This window comes from Aedes aegypti, chromosome 3 (assembly GCF_002204515.2).
Source record: "Aedes aegypti strain LVP_AGWG chromosome 3, AaegL5.0 Primary Assembly, whole genome shotgun sequence".
Lineage (NCBI taxonomy): Eukaryota > Metazoa > Arthropoda > Insecta > Diptera > Culicidae > Aedes > Aedes aegypti.
This window is the reverse complement of record NC_035109.1, coordinates 246,970,347-246,990,962: the sequence shown is the minus strand read 5'-3', so window position 1 is coordinate 246,990,962 and position 20,616 is coordinate 246,970,347. Positions and strand designations below refer to the sequence as shown.

Below are 20,616 nucleotides of genomic sequence, written 5' to 3'. Positions count from 1 at the left end.
ATATCTAACACTTATAAAGCTAAAACAGCGCAAAAAATGGCGGCTTATATAACATCCCATAGGTCTGACAACTTTATAAATAGTTACAATCGACGATTTATAAACATATTCTCAACATAATAGAGATGAGAATATGAGCTGTGATGATCATTTGTTATAATTAGGTTTTTTTCAGTACAAAATACTCACTAATCAAATTTATATAAAGACATATTTCATTTGTCATAATTGAGCTATTTGAAAGTGAAAACCAAATATATATGACACAAGATGATCAGTTTATAATACAGGCAAATGTTTTGGTTGTTATGACGTTATGTGTACGTTATATAACTTGAAAGACACATTTGTATTACTTACTATCTGATCAGAATGTCCAATGTCTGCAAAACGAAGGAACTTACAGAAAAATAAAAAAAAACTATCTTAAAAATAGACATAGCAGCCACAACCTGAATAATGTTTTCCAAGCTAGGAAATCAATTAAATTTAAATATCATTATGATGAAGAAAAAATGAAAATGGATCATGTCTAGCGATATTTGGGACGTTCAATGTGCGATTCAAAATTTCTGGTGAAACGTTCAATTTCACTCTTCAATAATTTATGGGCCATTATAATAATTAATATATGTAATACATATCCTTCCATATCGTGCTGTTATGTGAAACTTTCTTCAATTCTCACGAAAAAATAATATGGCTGATTTTCAGTTGAGCTTACAGCGCCGACCAAAAATATTCGAACGATTCAATTATTTTCTGAAACTGTGATATTGATCTGCTCACACTTCAAATTGTTACTCAAATTTGTAATATCGTATGTTAAGATTGCACAATTCATTTAATTGAATCTTCAATTTTTACCAATTTAATCTAGTTAATATGATCGATTTGCAACTTTGAGCTAAGTTGATACAAATTCTCGACCGGTACTATAATCTAAATTATTTAGTTGGCAAAATGTGAAATGTTTGTTTGTTTTGGTTCAGAAATATGTTGAAATGACGTTGTAATTTTATCTTAAGAGCATCTCAACTACAGGTTTTTGATTATCTCATAAAAACGTTTAAAATACATCTTGAGAACATATTTTCAGCATACTCCCCAAAAATTCGTTTGTTTTTGTTTTTTCGGTAATAGTAATAACACACAAATAACTTAAATATAGCTTCTTACTTAGTGGATAGATTTTCGTCTGTCAAACGTCAAACATCGGTTTACGAATGTCAACATTGTAAAATTTGCAGTAATGTTGACGAACATAACTCGTGCAGTAATTTTTTTTTTCGTTCAGAGAGTTTCATCGATTTGAGGCGTATTTGACTACAATTATTCTAGCCCCCACAGAGGAAAAAGTTGTTTTATTTCAATATTCATCATTGAGATATGTTTCCTGCTACAAGATAATTTGAAATTATATTGATTCCGGTGACAAACAGATGGCCGTTGTAGACAAAATGCTCGGGACTATGTGATGTGTCGATCACGTTGCTAAAATCGTCAGGAAGTGAAACTTTTTAAGGTTTATTTTTTAATGCAGCTGTAGACAAATTTCTTTTGTTATTTTGAAAAGCAACCGAATTAAGAGTACAATACGCTAGCAATTTCGTTGCGTTACGATTTTGTCCACAGGATTTGAAAATAGCGTTTTCAACCCATCTTCAATAGTCGAATGACATCAAAATGGCACACAAGACTAATCAAAGATGAAGAATTTATCGGTGTTTGAACCTTGTATAAAAAACATTTAAAACACATTATTACAACTTACATTTTGTTACTACGATACATAAAATATAAATCCCTATAAAGTTATATACATGTTCGTGGAGCGTTAAATTAACCAGTTCAGGTTGTTATTTTAAGATTAAGTGTTTTGAAGTAATGTGTTTTTCGATAGCTATTTTATAACTTTTATATAACTCAAGATGTTATGAATTCACCATTTTAACTCTAATATGACAAGATCTGCTATCTGGTATTCGAAAAGATGTTTTCGGTGTTACTTGGGTTACATAAATACTGAACGGTATTGGAATATAGAACAGGTATTGGACAAAACGGTAAGCTTCTGACCCAGGAAACATTGGCGATAGTAATAATCTGAGAAACATAATAGCTACCGGAGAGAAGGAAGTAGGGGGTTCTTCTTCTCATCACGTACTGGCATATGCCATATCACGTCCCCACTGCGACAGAGCCTGCTTTACAGCTTAGTATTCTAAGAGCACTTCCACAGTTATTGACTGAGAGCTTCCTTGTGAATGATGCCATTCCTGTATTCCAATAAAGTGTGGCAGGTAAGATTATACTCTGTGCCCTATGGTACGAAATGATCATGGGTCGACCGGGAAACGAACTCAGATGCTCTGGAGGTAAGGGTTTATATGCCCTAGCTACAAAAAGGAAGAACAACAAATTAGAATGTGAAAATTATCTTTCCGCATTATCTTTCGCAGTCTATCATAAATAGAAAACAAGTCCATCGTAAACGAATGATTGGTGGCGGACCAGATCATCAGTGTACAGCACAATTTCCAGAAGTATCATAAATACCATGCTTCAACGAATCATCTGTTTATCGACTCTAAAAAGGCTTACGATGCACCGCATGTTGCTATGGACAAATATGGACGAGAACCGCTTGTTAGAGGCAGCGATAAACGGTGTGAAAACTGCATGAAGATTTCGAACTAACACTCGAGTTTGTTCGGATCGTACCATGGACTTCGACAAGGACTTTCATGCCTGCTGTTCAACATTGCGCTAGAAGGTGTAATGCGGAGAGCTGGGTTTGACATTTGCTTCGCGGACGATATAAATGTTGTAGGCAGAACATTAGGATTACTGCTAGTAGGGTGATTTGATCAGGATCAATAGGATCTGGAGAACGTAGGCCGGATACGAGGTTGAAGAGACACGAATATCGACCGAGAAATCTATTAAGTCCAATTATCTTTTTATCACCGACTCTATCATAGCAACTTGTTTGGAAAAGAGGTTATATAGGGGCCGTATTTGCAAAAGTCCAGGTATTTTACGAACGAACTATTCAGCAGCATAGAGAAAATGTATCCAACGAGTGAAGTCTAAACGATAATCAATTTACTATGTAAACGGGACCTTCCTTGCATGCTAAATGTATCTGGGTTCGATTCCCGCTCGGTCCATGGGCTTTTTATAATGGAAACATCCTTGACTTTCCTGGACATAAAGTATCATCGTACCTGCCATACGGTATACTAGTGCATAACTGGTAACTTTGACAAAGAAAGCTCTCAGTTAATAACTTTAGAAGTATTCTTAGAACAATAAGCTGATAAGCAGGTTCTGCCCCAAGAGTAAGTTATGTCAAAAAGAAGAAGAAGAAGAAGAATACGCTAGATCAACAAATAAAGTGCCCCAAAGATAGCCTCTTAAAACGTACAACCGTACAACAGTAGTAACAGATATTCAAACTCACCGTCCATTGTCCCGACCTACGCCCCACACTCGTATCGTGTGGATCGGTTGCGAGTTTAGTATTGTCAGAGTTTCTGGATCAATTAGTTTTAAAGCACCTTCATCTAAGTCCATAAACAAGTCTTTGCCCTGAAAATGACCAAAAATATGTTAAAAATATTCGATGACCCTGTATTGAAAGTTGTAGAACTTACATCACCCCATCGACCCACAACGTCAAGCATTTCGTTTCTACCCAACGATAGATCCACGATGCATTTGTTGACCGCCTTCGAGGATCGCTCTGGCGTGAGATCCTCCTCGGCGATTTCCACCCAACCTAGCGAGCGTACAGCGAATCTTATGGGTCGTTCGGTATCCGACTTCAGTGGGAAACTTCGTCGCCTGTGAACGAAATATAAAATTCTTTGTACTATCAAACCTTAAATAACATCTCTTAGACTTACTTTAGCGCTATATCCTCTCTCCGTCGTCGTTCGTCTTCCTGATCCAGTGCCGAGCTCGTACTGCTGCGGGTAACAGACGAAATACTGTCGTGCAGTCGACCGCTGCTGGACGAACTGGAGCCAGTTTCAGGCTTTGGAGTCCCGTACAGGCTGACCAGCGTCTGCGAGAACATGGAATTCTGTATGTAACGAGGTGTTGGTGCGATCGGTGTCTTAAGCTCTTTCGGTGGTTCTTTCGGCCAGACTGGTGGCTCACGTTGTATTGTTCCCGATTTGATGTGCCAATAGTAGGGACCGCCATTGTCTGGAAATGTAAAATTTAAAAATGAATATTTAATTCCGTGAAATTTGGATGATCCTGGAAGATAAATACTACCTTCATGTTTTTCCCATCCCGGTGGTAGATCGTTGGTTTTGTCTTTGTCTTCGATTGCTTCAATGTCTTCCTGTTTACCCTTTTCCTCTTCATCTTCCTCCTCGTCGTCAGCGACAACCTCTCCAACTTGTTGCTTCTTCTTGTTCGGCACTGCGTACAAATCATTAGCATTCAGCGTTCCGGCTATGTGTTTGATTTCATGTTCCTGAATCTTTTCGCCTTTTTCCGAGACTTCGTCCTTCTGAGTTTCCGATTCATTGGGTGAGCCATCTAATAGTTTCTGCTTATCTTTCAGTGAGCTGTAATGAAGTTTGATATATTTTGCTTCCATGGATAAAATATTATCAAGTTACTTGTCAATTTCCTTCCCGTCTACAGCCATCGATGCAATGTCCATGTATCCTTTTCGATTGCTGCCAAGTAGACTCGGATCCCGGACCAAATTAACGCTTCCGGCGGGTCGAAGAGTGCCCTGCTGCTGCAATTCGGAGATTATCTCCTCGTACAGGTGTGAGTTACGCTCCATTCGGAGAGGATCCATATGATAGTTAGGATTCTCGTAGCTTAGTAAGCCGTTTTCTGAAATGAACAATAAAAAGAACACGTTTGTCAGAAAAGTAACAAATATTAAAAAAGCAACAAAATAAAAAAAAAGAATGACTAAATATTTTATGAAATTTGAGGTGTACCATTAAGTTCTTACAATGACACATAAGCAATACAACAATTAAAAGGCAAATCAAAAGCATTCTCACAACATGATTAGCAATAAAAGATTAATACTAGGATTTAATCGCGATATCAAACCGTCATGAGCAATTTCTTGAATAAAGTGTTAGAAAATTGTTCATACATACTTAGCTGCATGTTGGAGCATCTATGATTTACTTCCTCTACATGGATATCGATTTATGTTCTTCCGTTAAGCTACCAAAATTCTGGTTCCGACAGCAAAAATGTTCAAGTTAATTTTCACAAGGTGTGCCGTCAGACATTAAGCCAATTCAGTTTATTGAATTTTCTTCACTAGCTCGATTTTTTTTTGTTTCTACCAAATCTACTAGGCACGTGGAAAATTCGTTTCGCTTTATTTCCCCCCTCTGATAGCATATGTGAAGAACTCAGACAAAACAAGCTGCCTTTTGTTCTCAGTATAAAAAAGCCAATCGACCGTGCAGAGAGTGAAGAAGACAACAGTCTCCGACAACAAGATAATAAAATCCATTACATAAGTCGGCCAGCAAATGGAGCTAACCGTAATCGTTGGGAAAATGGGATAGGATTGTTTGGGGGTCTTGGTAAACAATTTTTTTTTTTTTGTCCATAAGTTAGGTTCTTGTTTCCTTTTCGAGTCAAAAGCAGTCACATTCTCGACGATGGCCAACATCCGCTGTTGCTACATTTTCAGAAGTCATGTACTTATGATACGATCATGTTTTACTCTAGCATTAATGGGCACCATTGCTTAAGTCTGAGTTGTTGTTAAATTGAATATTTATACAAAAAAAATATTTATATTTAAAAAAAGATGGTTTGTGTTTTTATCAGACAACCGATAATTAATTTGAATTAAGTTTTCACATGCACATGATAAGATATAACATGCTGATTACTCTTTTGCAATTTCTCATCTGATCATATGAATAGAATTACTAGTTCTAATATGCACCGTGAGGATAAAATGCGCCACCACACTTTTTTAAAATACTGTGAGTGGAACTTATGTTCTTTGTTTATGTGACGAGGGAAAAATTCCAAAAGTCTGGAGGTGATTTCCAGAAGTCCACTCAGGTCATGGTACCTAATATTTCCGCATGAATGCGTAATTTGTGGAGGTTTTTATCACGGCAAAGTCGTCTGTCCTGTGAAATAAGATACCAAAGCTTTGTATGTGCAAATTGCGGAGGCAACAATTAGTCTAGCTTTTGCGGTTTTATTTTCACGCAAACAATTTGCAGAGGCTCGTACCACGCAGATTGACAGGATCGTTCATCGTACCTGTTATTCTTTAGGTATGTCCTCCGCCATTTGTTATTCTTCAATTAAGGTGAAACCAATTTAGATATTGCACTAAAACTTTAACTCATGTTTGAATTCTGTGATGTTTTACCTTAACGATTGCTTGATTCAAAATCATACCCATTACTGAGCAAATTTTTATCTTGCTCATCTTCAAGCTAGTTTTTTCTACCCACGCAGCGGCGGGTAAACATACGATTTTTTACGATGCCAATATTGCACTGAGAACCCATAATTTGAATTCCACTTTTTCACCAAAAAGAATTTTTAAAAATTTGCCTATTTCTGGTAACTCTTTTTCCACTAATTTGATTTCTTATCCAAACAATTGCAACAAATGTTCATGCACTGCTCAACACTGCAGCTATGACTGAAGCTGCCCAATTTGGCGTGAAATTTACTAACCAATTGGACCGTGCACCCCCGCGAATTTGAACGACACCTCACGCAAACCATCGAGATTCATTTTCAATTAGAAATTCCTTATACTCTACACACGACTAAACCCCGTGCTTCTGGTCACCTGATTGGCTGTTTTGGTTTGATTCTGCGTCCTATTCCACAGCGATTCATTTCAATTCATTGTATTGCTCAACTAGATGACGTTTGAGCCACCACAAACCCGGTAATTGGATTTCGTTTCTCTAAAGGATCGAGAATTTCGTTTTAAATTTAAATTCGTTAAAAAAATGATAAGAAGCGGGAGCTGTTTTATTCTCTAACAGTTAATAAAAAACATATATCAGATATTACTGAAATCTTGTTGAAGCTGGATCCAAACCCAACGTAGATCCAAACTTTTTAATATACCATGAGATCGCCTGGACATTCTTGCCGCCGGTAAGTATACCAAGAGAGAGAGGCATCTATCGGTCTGCGAGACGTTCGGTAACAGCGAAGCCTTCTGCTGATTTACGAGGTAAGACCTCGTTTCTCCTGCACAACAAGGCGTGTAATACAATTGGCTTTTGTGTCCTGAGGTCAACAAGGCGATCATTCTAGAAATTCCTACTGGTTAAAAAGGCGATTAGCTGGGGAATCCCTGTCCATCTACCCCGTGAGCTTCTACACGCTGACATCTATGGAACCCCGCATAGATAAGACATAGAATGTTATCTATCTACGTGACCAATTCTCCCGGAAGCGTCACAAACGTAATTCGTAACCTGGAGGAGGCGAAGGATACAACACGAGATCATCACAGCTGCGAACCTACGAGAAGAAGATAGATAGAGTACACCAACCTGTATCGGAAGATCCTGAAACGGGTTCCAGCGTTAGAGTTCAAAGAGCATGATGAGCTGCAATTCAGGTTCGACCAGCAACATACCGAAGCGCTGTTGACGATCAAGCAGCTATCCGCGAGCCTGGCTGGTAAGTTGGCAATGAGTGCAGTGAGATTGAACGCTTAAATTTGGAAAGCTTCCAAAATAGGCAGCGGTCAGAATACATACTGATATGTTCAGCATGGAAACGCCACCTCACGCTGCGACGGCCGATAATCTAATGGAGTCTAAGCACTCTCGTAGTTCCAGCAGGAACCAACTGTACCGCGTTGGTATCCCTAGTAAGCCACCAGCCGAATTACGAGTTAGACTGCTGTCAGAGTCCGCTAAGAATGAGCTCTCTGACTCACCAAAAGCCAAGACGCCGTACGGTACTGTGAAACCCGAATCCCAGTCTGAGTATTATCTTCAGAAACTTGTCGAGCCGTCCAGCATGAACACGCTCGTTGAGTCTACAACCAACGATTATTGATTTTTGGATACCATCCGGAGTTGGTACCGAACGAGGTCTTCTCAAAGAGAGTGCTACAAACCGTCACGCGTGTAAGCACCGAGTAACGTAGTGACACCTGCTCGGACAGTCAAGTCCCAGTCTAGCGAAGTATTTCAACTTTCGAAGCCATTTCGGATTCATCGTCTGCCAGAGCCCACCGAAGAAGAGGTCCTGGATTCTCGTAGTGTCGGCTCACTCAATCACATCCCGACCAACATCCAACCGAAGAACGCTAAAAAAGAGCGACTCGACCAGTAAGGAGACACCGAAACTTACAATAACGTAAGACACCGCAGAAATCACGAACCATCAACGAAGTCATTGCCAGGAGCACCGTCAGGAGTTGGCTCAGGAGGAGTCGTCCGAACAGCCAGATGTGAAGGCATCGATCCTTAAAGTTACATGTGCCGACCAAGTGGATCCTGCTACGAAGGAGTAGTCTACACGTTCTAGAGGAGAGCAGCCACGCCATTCATACGCTGAGACTGTTACGGCTGCAACCATGGTGAATGAAGAGTCCACTTTGATTGAGCCATCTGGCCCGTCCAGTGTGAACCAACCCTTCCACACTGTGAATTCCGTCGATATACTGGACTTAACCCCGAGAGAGTACCTACAGCAGACCCAAGCAGAACGAAATGATGCCAATGCATCTCGAGTTTCCGGCTGCCGAGAAGGTATCAGAATTTTTTTCTGGAGGAACTTTTCGATCAATCCTGTGCGACCCAACTTCTTCACGAGGTGAAGGGGGTTACCTGACATCCAATGGAAATCTGAGAGATGGCACTGTGGTCAACTAAGTGGAGCCCGTTACATAGGAGCACGGCATGAATGACTGTTTGTAAAGCCATTGTGTGTATCAACAGCAACCAACAAAATGTAGCTCTCTCAGGAGGAGCCTTTCGAGCAACCAGCGAACGTGAAGACATCATCAAGTAGCTGGTGCTCTTCACACATCAGGGATTTGATGTAGTAGCCCGTCCCAGTAAACACAAACTCGTATGCGCTATTAGAGTACAAAAGTGGTGGCGATATACGTGCATGTTCCATTAGGCTGCATGAAAAATGTATATTTATCGCCTCCATAATTGTACTCTTAGGGTAGGTGTACCAATTATGGATGCAATATGTCAACAGTAGTAATAAAAATCAAGTTGTAACCGCGTTTCTAAAACGCAAGCATGACTTGTTGGTGTCAATTACTAGTTTAAAGTCTTGCGAATCTGTTGATTTAAACAGTTTTAGTACTAAATTGACTTTAAGCTTCTAAAAATGGATTTTTAAAAGCGTTGTCTTTGTACCAATTATGGCAATAGCGTTCCTAGCATTCGACATAAAAGTGTACCAATTATGGACTATCGAATATTTGCACGAAATGAACTCAAACGCCATGAAGAGCGAATGATAATGCAACGCTTATATGTAATGAAGATATCGCTCATAAAATTTTCCAAAAATTTTGGGTTAAATATATGTTAAATCAATTTTTTGCAATGGGTTCATGGGAGAAAATTATTTTTCGAAAAAGAAGTCAAAATGTAGTGTAAATGCAAATTATGATACAAAACAGCATTAATGATCTCACATTACTTTTCCAGTGCCAATTTTTAACGAAAAAAGAGGGAAAATTCAAAAATCGAGTGTCGTTGAAATTCCCTCTCTATCATGAAATTAGCATCTTTCGCTCGCGAACGTTTTCGAACGTGTGATTGAAAAATCTTAGTAATTGAGTACAAAACATGAAGATAATGCCTTACCGAACCGTCCCGTCGTGGAAGTCACCAGTTAAATAGCTTTACTTCTTTTATTTTACTGATCAAAAAATGTAAACAAACCGCCTCCAGAGTATTGCCATAATTGGGCTCTCATATACTCTTTGTACCAGTTATCGACATAGTGGAAATAACACGATTTCCAACTTAAAACAGTAGAATTGATTGCATACCAGCTAAATTGATTCATTTGTTCTCACTAGGTAACATACATTCATCGGTTGAAACAGTTTATCCGGATGAAAACATACATTTCGTAACGGAGGTCCCTTAGCCAACTGCTAAGAAGGTGACATATATGTGAGGCAAAATTTTCAAATGTTCATTTTTCGAAGCTTATTGCACGAATGTTCTTTTCAAGGTTTAGTTACCATTAAAAACAAATAGTTTAATCATTCCTGTGAATATAAGCCATTATAGTCTAGTGAAACAATATGAAAAATCTCTTTTTGTTCCCACTATTGCCATAATTGGTACTATAGCCATAATTGGTACTTCTACCCTATACAGAGTAAAATGCACACATCTTTGTGCTGTATAGGGTAACCAATATATTTTGGGCCCATGCAAATTTCCCAGTTAAAATCGAAAGACCAACTCAATTTGCAAGCCATTTGGAAAGATAGGACTATTCCGCACTTGAATCAACCGTTCGTACAAAGAAATGTGTTTATTTTATCTTAAAATAATTTAATTTAATCGGTTCTTCCATGCAACCGTTACAACACGTTACACACAGAAATTGATGCCGTCAAAAATTGTTCAAATGTAAAAAATACTTTTTTCCAATTTCTGAACAAAAATCGTAGAATTTCTTCGGTTTTTCATTGTCGATCGATTGATTAGACTGTGAACAAGCATATTATACAACCAGTATGACAAACGTTAAAAATGCCGGGGTCCAAGATATATACTTTGAGGGTCCAAAATGTATTGGTGTCACCAAAATAATGAAAAACAGTGCTTCATAATTTAATTATTTTCGGTTTTTAGATCCTACATGACCGTTTGGGCATTTTTATCTTGTAGAAGAAGTTTTTCTCTACATGTTGACATGTTCTTTGACTTGGTTACGCTGTGCAATCATTTGATTGGGACAAAAAACTAAAGTTGCTTACTTAGGGGGTCCAAAATACGACCGTTACCATAGCTCTCTCTCTCTCTCTCTCACGGGTAACTTGAAAACAGTAAGCAGAGTAAGAGACAAAGGCTCATGGGATTTAACCAGTCAGCTGTCAAATACACAAGACTACAGTGGCGCTATCTATGCATTTCATACTGACCGTTTTGGTTATTTTAATGATTCATTCCTGCATTATGGACCAGTGCACGAGTTCACTGATTTGACGTTTGAGCGGTGCCAAATTCATTCGTTGCCATGGTCACGTTAATAACACGGCACCGCTCAAATGTCACATAGTGAACTCGTGCATTGGTCCATAGCTGACAGTGACAGCGGATCGTGAGTGGCTGTCAATCAGACGGCACTTAGTAGGGGTGTGCATCGACCGATAGAGTGAGTAAGTAACTCGTAAGTTACTCTACCCGGCAGTGCAACCAGATCTATACATTGTTCTGGAAGATTCTATTCTAGAAAGACCAACGGTCAAGTAATGTAGAACAGCATTTTTTGACGGTCAAGTGCAAAGTGAAGTGTATTGAGCTGGCAAAAGCTTTGTAAGTGTAGTAAAGTGTGTTAAGGTGATTATAAAACGAAGCCAAACTTGGAATTTTCAAGTGCACAAGACTGGAGAATCTGACAACAGTTCGCGTTGAAAATCAATCAAACTGCTTGCCTGCTGGTGGTGACCAATGGGATAAATTTTCAACGTGAAGCGACGATCGGTTCTCAAGTCTTGTGCTCTTGAAATTTTGAGGTGTGGCTTCGTTCTATAATCACCTTAAGTAAAAGTTAAACAAACCCGTATTTTCTTTCTCGAGAGAAAGAAAATTCCCGCTTGAGGTACCTCAACAGTGTTAATAAAAAATTTATGACAAAAGATCAAAAGGGCATGAGGTCGTGTTTTTCGCAAATTACACTTTAGCTTGTGCCTTCAGTACATTTGCAAAGTACCGTTTTGACTCATATTCCGAACACATAAGGCTAACAGTGACTTGAAATGCATTTGATAAGCATAAATTAGATGATATTGGTGAAAATTTCAATTTTTACACAAAATCTGTTAGCTGTTGGGTGTGCTAATAAAATTGTTTATTTAAGCTTGTTTAGTATTGTTTTTACGTAAAAGTATGGAACACCATTTTGATTGAAATGCCGAACACTGTGTTCATTCTGTTTCAAATTCCAAACACCTTGATTTAAATTCCGAACAGTGCGAATAAATCATATTCAAATGAATAATTTCGCAAATAAAATTATCTGAGCTAGTTTAACCGGCCTCGAACTAGAGAATCATCACTACTCCAGATGTATAAAATAGATTGGAAGACGTTAAAATTTAATTGTAATTGACTGCCATTTCCTTGTAATTTGATGACATATTTCAGCGAAACATTTCAACCACATCGCCATACAAAAACCGAGTGTTCGGAATATGAGTCTGTTCGGAATTTGAGACAAAACGGTATATGCGTCGGTAGTTATTGAAACTTTCATTCCGCTGGTTAGCCGCAATCGCAGTAAATCATAATCAAAAGAAGTAACAATAACATTGATTGAAATGTGTTTCACCATTCATCTTCAAACTCTTGAACATTTATTCGACGTATTAAAAGTTTGGACACTTATAGAGTTTTAATTGCTCAATTTACATCATCTGATTAAGCTTCACAACATTTCATTGGTAATTATACCGCAAATCTTTTTGCCTTCCACAAGCATGCTATTCTTTCTTATAATTAGTACGGGTTAATCCCCTCAAACAAAAGCTCTTCAGCAACGTACCCTCAGAGAGTAAGAATTAATTAGCTTTATCCCACCACCTTCACCACCCAGAAAGCTACAATGAAGACAGAACAAGAAGTTTAGCAAATATAACAAGATTAACTCACTGTTGAAGTTGCCCACAAAGTTTTTGCCGATTTCGTCCAGCGCTTCGTAAATGTTCTCATTCTCATCGATGGTTGCCGCATCGTACAGGTGTTCTTGGGTCTGCCCGCCATCACCACAGTATTGGTAGTAAATTTCCGCCGGCTGATACCAGGTGGACCGTCGAGAATGATTCGTACTTTCCGAGGGCTGTTCGTATATCGACGAGGCCGCATTGTTGAAAACCGATTCACCGTGGGACATAAATCGTCTCATGCTCATTTGAGCCCGCGCCGAGTCCTCTCGGGCCCGTTCGAATTTAGTTAGTTTTTCATTCAATCGTTTGTTACGACGTCGGAGCTGGCGGTTTTCCAGCTCCACTACTTCTTTCCGGATGGCGAAATCGATCAACTCGTTAGTGATGGACTCGATTACTGTGGTGATGTTGTGCTGGTACGACAACAGCATGGATAATTTATCCCGGAGCACATTCAAGTCGGGCATGGCACTTTTTGTGTGGATTGAACTGTGGTTAGTTAATAGTACTGCACTATTTTTTAAAATGTGAACGTTGTGATAACATTTTTGCGATTTTTCAGTTCATTTAAGAGGATACTGTAATTTCAGATGAAATTGATCATTTTTAACTGTTTTTCATATCCGTTTTCTATATTGTTATCAATGCTAAACAACTGAGTGCAGAAAAACAAGTACGACAGTGAGCCTAATTGGCTCATGTACCGAAATTTCCATACAAATGTGATTTTAGTCCTAAAAATCATCTATAAAATTATATATAAATCAAGGGATTTCATTTCGGGGTGAAATTGATCACTTGTCAATGCAATTATTGATAGCTTTTGAAACAACTCTGCATACTGAATTCGAGCTCCCTCAATCCGAATATGCTGGCTTAACTCTTAACAATACAATGTTTATAGAAATAATGAACAGGCAAATTTCAAGAATAATCGGAAAACGCCTAAATGTAGGTAATTTCCTAAGGATTTTCCCGATATCAAAAATAAATTCAATTATTTTAACCGAGTGAGCAAATCGGTACAAGTTTCAATAAATGAATCTAGTTTGAGGATATATTTTAAGCATCCTCACAAACTTTCAGGTTGATACCATGTTCGAATTCTTGTTTAAAACTAAAAGTTTATGGATTTTTTTCAAAACTACATCCTAAATGATTTTAGAATTTTACATTATTTTCATAGAAATAAACATATTTTAACGCAAAAAACTTCACAACACGCAACTCGACAATAGTTGCGACAAACAACGTTCAACCATTGCAGTTTACATTGATATGTGTGTTCAATTCAATGAAAAAATAAAATCGTTTGACATGATGATCAATTTCACCCGAATTAACGGTACCAGAAAAGCTATGATTTCGTAAAGTTCTCTTATGTGGAGGGAAAAAAGCTGTTTTTTTTTATATATTTTTGTTATTATCAAAGCCAAACAAAATTTTAAACAAAAACACTTGTGGAACATCTTGATTTCCACCAGAAATCCCTCCTTGGATGTCCTCCAGGAATTCCTCCGGGGATTTTTTCGATAATTAATCCTGGGATTTGCTGCAGAAATAGCTTCGAGGATATTCCCTCCCGGAAACCCTACAGGTATTTCCATCACATTTTTTCACGTGGATTTCATCCAGCAATTCCTCCGGGGATTTGCTCCAAGAATTTCTCCGGGGTTTTCCTCCAGGAATTCCTTCGGGGTTTTCCTCCGGGGATTTTTTTTAGCGAAACTCCGTGGATTACCTCCAAAATATCTTCCGGGGATTTTCTCACTTTGAAAATTTTTCCCGAAAATTCCTGCGGGGATGTCGTCCAGGAATTCCTCTAGGGATTTTGTCTAGATATTCTTTCAAGGATTTCCTCTAGGGATTTCATTAATCCTCTAAGAATTTCGTCCAGGAATTCTACTGGGGATTTGTTCAAAGAATTCATCTGGAAATTGCACGTGGAATTTCCTCCAAGAATTTTTTAGGAGATTTACTGAAGGAATTGGTCCGAGAATTTCCGCCAGGAATTTCTACGGGAACTTCAAGGATTTCTCCGGGGAAATCAGGAACTACTTTTTTCCAAAAAATTCTCCGGGGAAATCAGGAACTACTTTTTTCCAAAAATTTCTCCGGGAATTTTCTTCAGAAATTATTTTATTCCTCCAGGAATTCCTCCAAAAATTTCTCCGTTGATTACCTCCAAAATATCTTCCGGGGATTTGCTTCCTTTGAGAATTTCTCCCAAGAATTCCTACGGGGATTTTTATCTAGGAACTACTCTGGAAATGCACCTGGAATTCCCTCCAGGAATTCCTCCGGGAACTTCAAAGATTCCCCCGGAGATATCAAAAACTTCTGTTTTCCAAGAATTCCTTCGGGGATATCAATTATTCTTCCGCAGATATCCCCCAAGAATTCCTCCGGAAATTTTCTTTAGAAATTATTCCGGGGCTTTCCTCCAGGAATTCCTCCAAAAATTGATCCATAGATTACCTCTAAAAAATCTTCCGGGGAATCGCTCCCTTTGAGAATTTCCCTCAAGAATTCCTGCGGGGATTTCATCCAGGATTTTTTCTTGGGATTTTGTCCAGAAATTCTTTCGGGGATTTCCTCTAGGGTTTTCATTACGAAAATCCTTCTGGTATTCCGTCCAGAAATTCTCCTGGGGAGAGAATTCATCCAGGAGTTTCACTGAAAAATTGCACCTGGAATTTCTCCAGAAATTCCTTCAAAAGTTCCTCCGTAGATTACCTCTAAAAATTCTTTCGAGGATTTGCTCCTTTTGCTTAGAATGTTCTTCTTAGTTTCTCCAGGAATTTCTCCGGCGTTCGTCAAGCAATTACCCCGGAGTTCTTCCAGAAACACATCCTGAGTTTCTCTAGCTACGCCTCCTGTGTTTTTCCAGGAAATGCTTTGTAGTTCCTCCAGGATTTCCTTTGTTTATCTCTTCGAAGCTTCTCCGGTAATACTCCCGAGTTTTTTTCCGGAGTTTTTTTTAGCAATTCTCTTGTATTCTATCCAGCATATCCTCCGAAGTTCCTCCAAAGCTTTAGGATGAACTTCGTAGAAATTGCTGAAGCAACTCCGGAAGGATTGCTGGAGGACCTACAGAGGAATTCTGGACAAAATCCTTGTTAATCTCCAAAAGGAAATCCTGGAGGAATTTCGGAATGACTCATGGAGGAACTCCGGGGTAATTGCTTGACGAAATCTAGAGAAGTTTCTGGACAAATTAAGAAGGAAATTCTAAGGATTTCCTGGTAGTACTCCTAAAGAATTCCTGGATGAATTCTTGGAGAATATCTCCGGAAGATATCTGGAGGAAATCGTTGAAGAAAATTCTTGGCCCCAGAGGAAATCCATGTGAAAACCTCAAAAGGAACTCTGGGGAGAAATCCTCGGATTAATTCGACAAACTCCCCGGAAGAATCACCGGAGGAATCCTTGAAATCCCCGGAGGAATTCCGGCAGAAATTCCAGGATGAATTCCTGCAAAAATCCCCGGAGGAATTCCTGGTTCAAATCCCTAGATAAATTCCTGAAGGATGTCTGAAAATAAATCTTAATTTCTTAATGAATTTCTGTACGGAATCCCCAGAGAAAATCCTGGACTATATCCCCGGAGGAATTGCTATTAAAAATCCTCTGAGGAATTCCTTGAGGAAATCTCCGGAAAAATTCCTGGTACAAATCCCCAGATATATTCCTGGAAGAAATATTCGGTTTAATTCTCTGAAAAAGTCTCCGAAGAAATTTCTGGAGGAAATCCTCGAAGGAATTTCTATACGAAATCCTCAGAGGAAATCCCAGGAGGAGCTCTTGGAAAAAGCTCGGAGGAATTTCTGCACGAAATCCACGGAGAAATTTCTAAAAGAAATACATACCGAAGCAATTCCTGAGGAAAATCCCCGGAGAAATTCCTGCAGCAAATCCCCGGAGGTTTTCCTGTAGTAAATCCCCGGATAAATGCCTGAAAGAAGTTTCTGGAGAAAATCCTCGGAATAAATGTTGGGGGATATCCCTGGAGGAATTCCTTAAATCCCCAGACGACTTTCTGGAGGAAATCTCCGGAGAAATTTCTGGTGCAATCTCCAAATAGATCCAAAGAGATATCTCCCGGGGAATTCCCGGAGAAAACTCCCAATGGAGTCTTGTGGAATATCCCGAAAAATTCTTGAAATTCCCGGAGGAAATCCCGGAGGAATTGCTATTTGAAATTCTAGGAGAAATTTCAGGAGTTAACCCCGGAAGAATTCTTGGGCGAAGTCCCCGGAGGAATTCTATGGAAAAATCTCCGGAGGAATTTCTAGATAACATATTCGGAGGAATTTTTTGAGGAAATCCCCGGAGTAATTTCTGGAGCAAATTTCCGGAGGAATTGCTATTGGAGAACTTCTGAGGGATTTTGGAAGAAAATCCCCGGAAGAGTTCTTAGGAAAAATCCCCGGAGAAATTTAAAAAAAAAAATCGGGAGGATTTTTTTAAGTAAATCACCAGAGGAGTTTCTGGAGGATATACTCTGAGGAATTCCTGGATGATATTCCCGGACAAATTTCTGAACGAAATCCTCAGAAAAATTCCTAGGAGGTGTTGCGGGAGAAAATCCTTGGAGGTGCTTGTTGAGGAAATCCCCGAGACAATTCCTGGAGGAAATCCTCGGAAGAATTTCTGGACAAAATTCCCCGAGGAATTTCTGGACAAAATCTCCGGAGTTACAGTTACTGACACTCCCCTGAGCAATTTCTGGAGCCGGAGGAATCCTTGAAATCCCCGAAGGAATTCCTGCAAAAAGTCCCCGGAGAAATACCTGGTTTAAATTCCTGCAGAATGTCTCCGGAAAAATTCTCTGAAAAAATCCCCGAAAGAATTTCTGGAGAAAATCCTCAGGGGAATTTCTTAATGAATTTCTGGACGAAATCCCCGGCGGAGAAAATCTTAAACCTAATCCCCAGAGGAATTGCTATCGGAAATCATCTGAAGAATTCCTGTAGGAAATCTCTGGAAAAATTCCTGGTGCAAATCCCCAGAGATATTCCTGAAAGAAATATTAGTATAAATTCTCTGAAAAAGTCTCCGAATGAATTTCTGGAGATAATGCTCGAAGGAACTCCTTAATGAATTTCTATACAAAATCCCCGGCGGAGCTCTTGGAAAAATCCCCGGATGAATGACTGAAAGAAATTCCTGGAGAAAATCCTCGGAATAAATGTTGGGGGATATCCTTGGAGAAATCTTTGAAATCCCCAGAGGATCTCCGGAGAAATTCCTGGTGCAATCACCAAAAAGCTTCTTGGAGAAATACCTGTTTTAAATTCTCTGAGAAATCCCCTAAATAATTTCTGGAGAAAAACCACAAATGAATTTGTTAAATGAATCCTTGGAGGTATTTATTGATAAAATCTATGGAGATGCGTCTAGAGTAAATCTCCGGAAGAATTTCTAGATGAAATCGCCGAAAGAATTGCTGTTGGAAATTCTTTTTGAAATTCCTGGAGAAAAGCTCCACTGAGAATATCTTCGGAGCTCTGCAGGAATTTTTTTTTCAAGCTCCACCGCGAATTCTGTCGAGATTCATCCGGGAATTCCTTTCCAGTTGATCCGTTTACTCCTTCAGAGCTCCTTCGGAATTCTTCAGGTTTAATAAATACTGCTGTTCAATTCAATATTTGTTTGTTTTTGTTGATCCTATTCGAAATGGATAGAGAAAACAAAATACAACAGCCTGTGCAAGCGCGTGCGGTTTGGTCCATTTTACTCGTCGATATATTTTTGACAGGTCCATTTTTGGTATAAATTTGGACCAATAAATTAACCACCGGTGAAATTGCCCTAACGAGAGGAAACGCCAAGTGAAAACTTAATTATGACACACTTCATTTGATAATATTTTTTTCAACTTTGTTAAAAGCAAAATTTAATTCAAAACAAAAAAAATGCTCTGTATCACGAAGATATTATGTTAAATATGAATTACAAATATTGTGACAAAAGGGTCACCCGTTGTGACACACAATTTTCGCCAATCAGCGTAATTACGAGCAAATGTGCACTTTATTTTGACGATAACCGCAGATCTGCACAAAAGCACTGTATTACATAAAGGTAAATTTAAGTGCTATTTGATTATTTGGAAATGGCTTGACCATCAGCTACAAGTTGCAAATTTCAAGAAATACTAGGTTATTTATTTTATAGTTCGTAGCTTTTGAGGGCCCAGATAGCCGTAGATAGCCGTAGCGATGAACGTGCAGTTTTTCAGTAAGGCCAAACTAAGACCTGTGGGTTCGAATCCTATCGGTCTAGGATCTTTTAATAAGGAAATTTTCTCAGCTTCTCAGGGCATAGAGTATCTTCGTACATACCACATGATATACCAACGCACACAATGGATAAGAAAGAGGTCAGTCAATAGCTGTGGGAGTGCTCATAATAATACTAAAAAAGATATGAAGCAGGCTCTGATTCAGTTGGGACGTAACGCCAGGAAAGCAGAGGAAGAACTTCGTCATTCTTGAGAGTTCTAATGCTCAATTTATCGGTTTTCGATTTCCAAGAATAAACCGAGTTGAATGTAACCATTCAAAGTGAAACACACTTTCAGATATCTATAGTGAAGCTCATACGGCTGGTTGAGTATACAAACATTGTAATCCGCATATGTACACAACAAAATATTCATTACTTGCCTGCTGATTCATACCGGCAGAAGCACTGGAAACCGGTAAAATGAACGCAAAAGAAAAATAAATGTGAGCAATATTAATATTCTAACGTGTGTCGCACGCTTTTCGCTGTTTGGCGCCAGACTGACTGTCTGTCTACCTTTATTATGTGCACGTGGTTTTCCGCCATATTACAGAGCTGTTAGGACACTCAAGCATCCTTGTCACTGGATGGGATGGCATGAAAGTTTCATAACACAGGAGAAAAAAACCACGTCACAATGCAATGGAAGTACCATTAGCCAGTTGGAAACGCAAAGGCTTGTAGAGAAAAGTGAGTAATCCATCCGTAACGGTAATTTCTCGCTTCGGTACGATGAAAAGCGGTTTATCTGAGCTGACTACTCAGAAGTCGAGACGTCACTACCAACATGTAAATTACCATCATGCTAAAAACACTAATCTAATATGGATCACTTTTCACATTATGGATAAAAATATGATCAGCGCACACTTTGGTCGTATGCTGACAGGGAAGGGGGGGTTTGCTTCTGCAAACCTTGAGCGTCTGTACTCCATGTTAGGAGCGGCTCACAACAGCGTCTGTTCCCCATGTCAGGGGCGGCTGATCATCGTCCGAGTGCCAGAGAAGGACTCTAAGCTAAACTGCGCACTATGGCCCTCCGAACATTTAGGGGGAATGGTCCTCCGGAAATCTAGGGGGTTGGTGTCAGGCCCTGCAAGCCAGCCGTAAAAACACATCAGCACAGGAACGTCAACGAGAGAATACGGACCGGAACAATCGGCAAAGACCACAGCGACGGAAATGGACTAGCGATTGGAAACTCGGTACGTGGAACTGCAAATCTCTCAACTTCATCGGAAGCACACGCATACTCTCCGATGTACTGAAGATCCGCGGTTTCGACATCGTAGCGCTGCAGGAGGTGTGCTGGACAGGTTCGATGGTGCGAACGTTTAGAGGTAATCATACCATCTACCAGAGCTGCGGCAACACACGTGAGCTGGGAACAGCTTTTATAGTGATGGGTGATATGCAGAGGCGCGTGATCGGGTGGTGGCCGA

The 20,616-nt window shown here is 39.3% G+C and overlaps 1 protein-coding gene across 11 annotated transcripts in view; it reads right to left on the bottom strand.

The window, feature by feature from the left end:
* Positions 1-20,616, bottom strand: part of LOC5565217 (protein Fe65 homolog) — a 300,368-nt gene that overhangs the window by 30,735 nt on the left and 249,017 nt on the right. For 7 of the 11 annotated variants that reach the window (XM_021851272.1, XM_021851270.1, XM_021851271.1 and 4 more), the window contains 5 exons: positions 4,641-4,866; positions 4,288-4,586; positions 3,912-4,215; positions 3,660-3,849; positions 3,467-3,594 (listed from right to left, as the gene is read on the bottom strand). In XM_021851272.1, the coding sequence (XP_021706964.1) occupies positions 3,467-3,594; positions 3,660-3,849; positions 3,912-4,215; positions 4,288-4,586; positions 4,641-4,866 (1,147 nt within the window). Of the gene's footprint in view, positions 1-3,466; positions 3,595-3,659; positions 3,850-3,911; positions 4,216-4,287; positions 4,587-4,640; positions 4,867-12,869; positions 13,416-20,616 lie in introns of those variants that run through there. The other 4 variants (XM_021851266.1, XM_021851265.1, XM_021851264.1 and 1 more) reach the window with 4 other exon arrangements.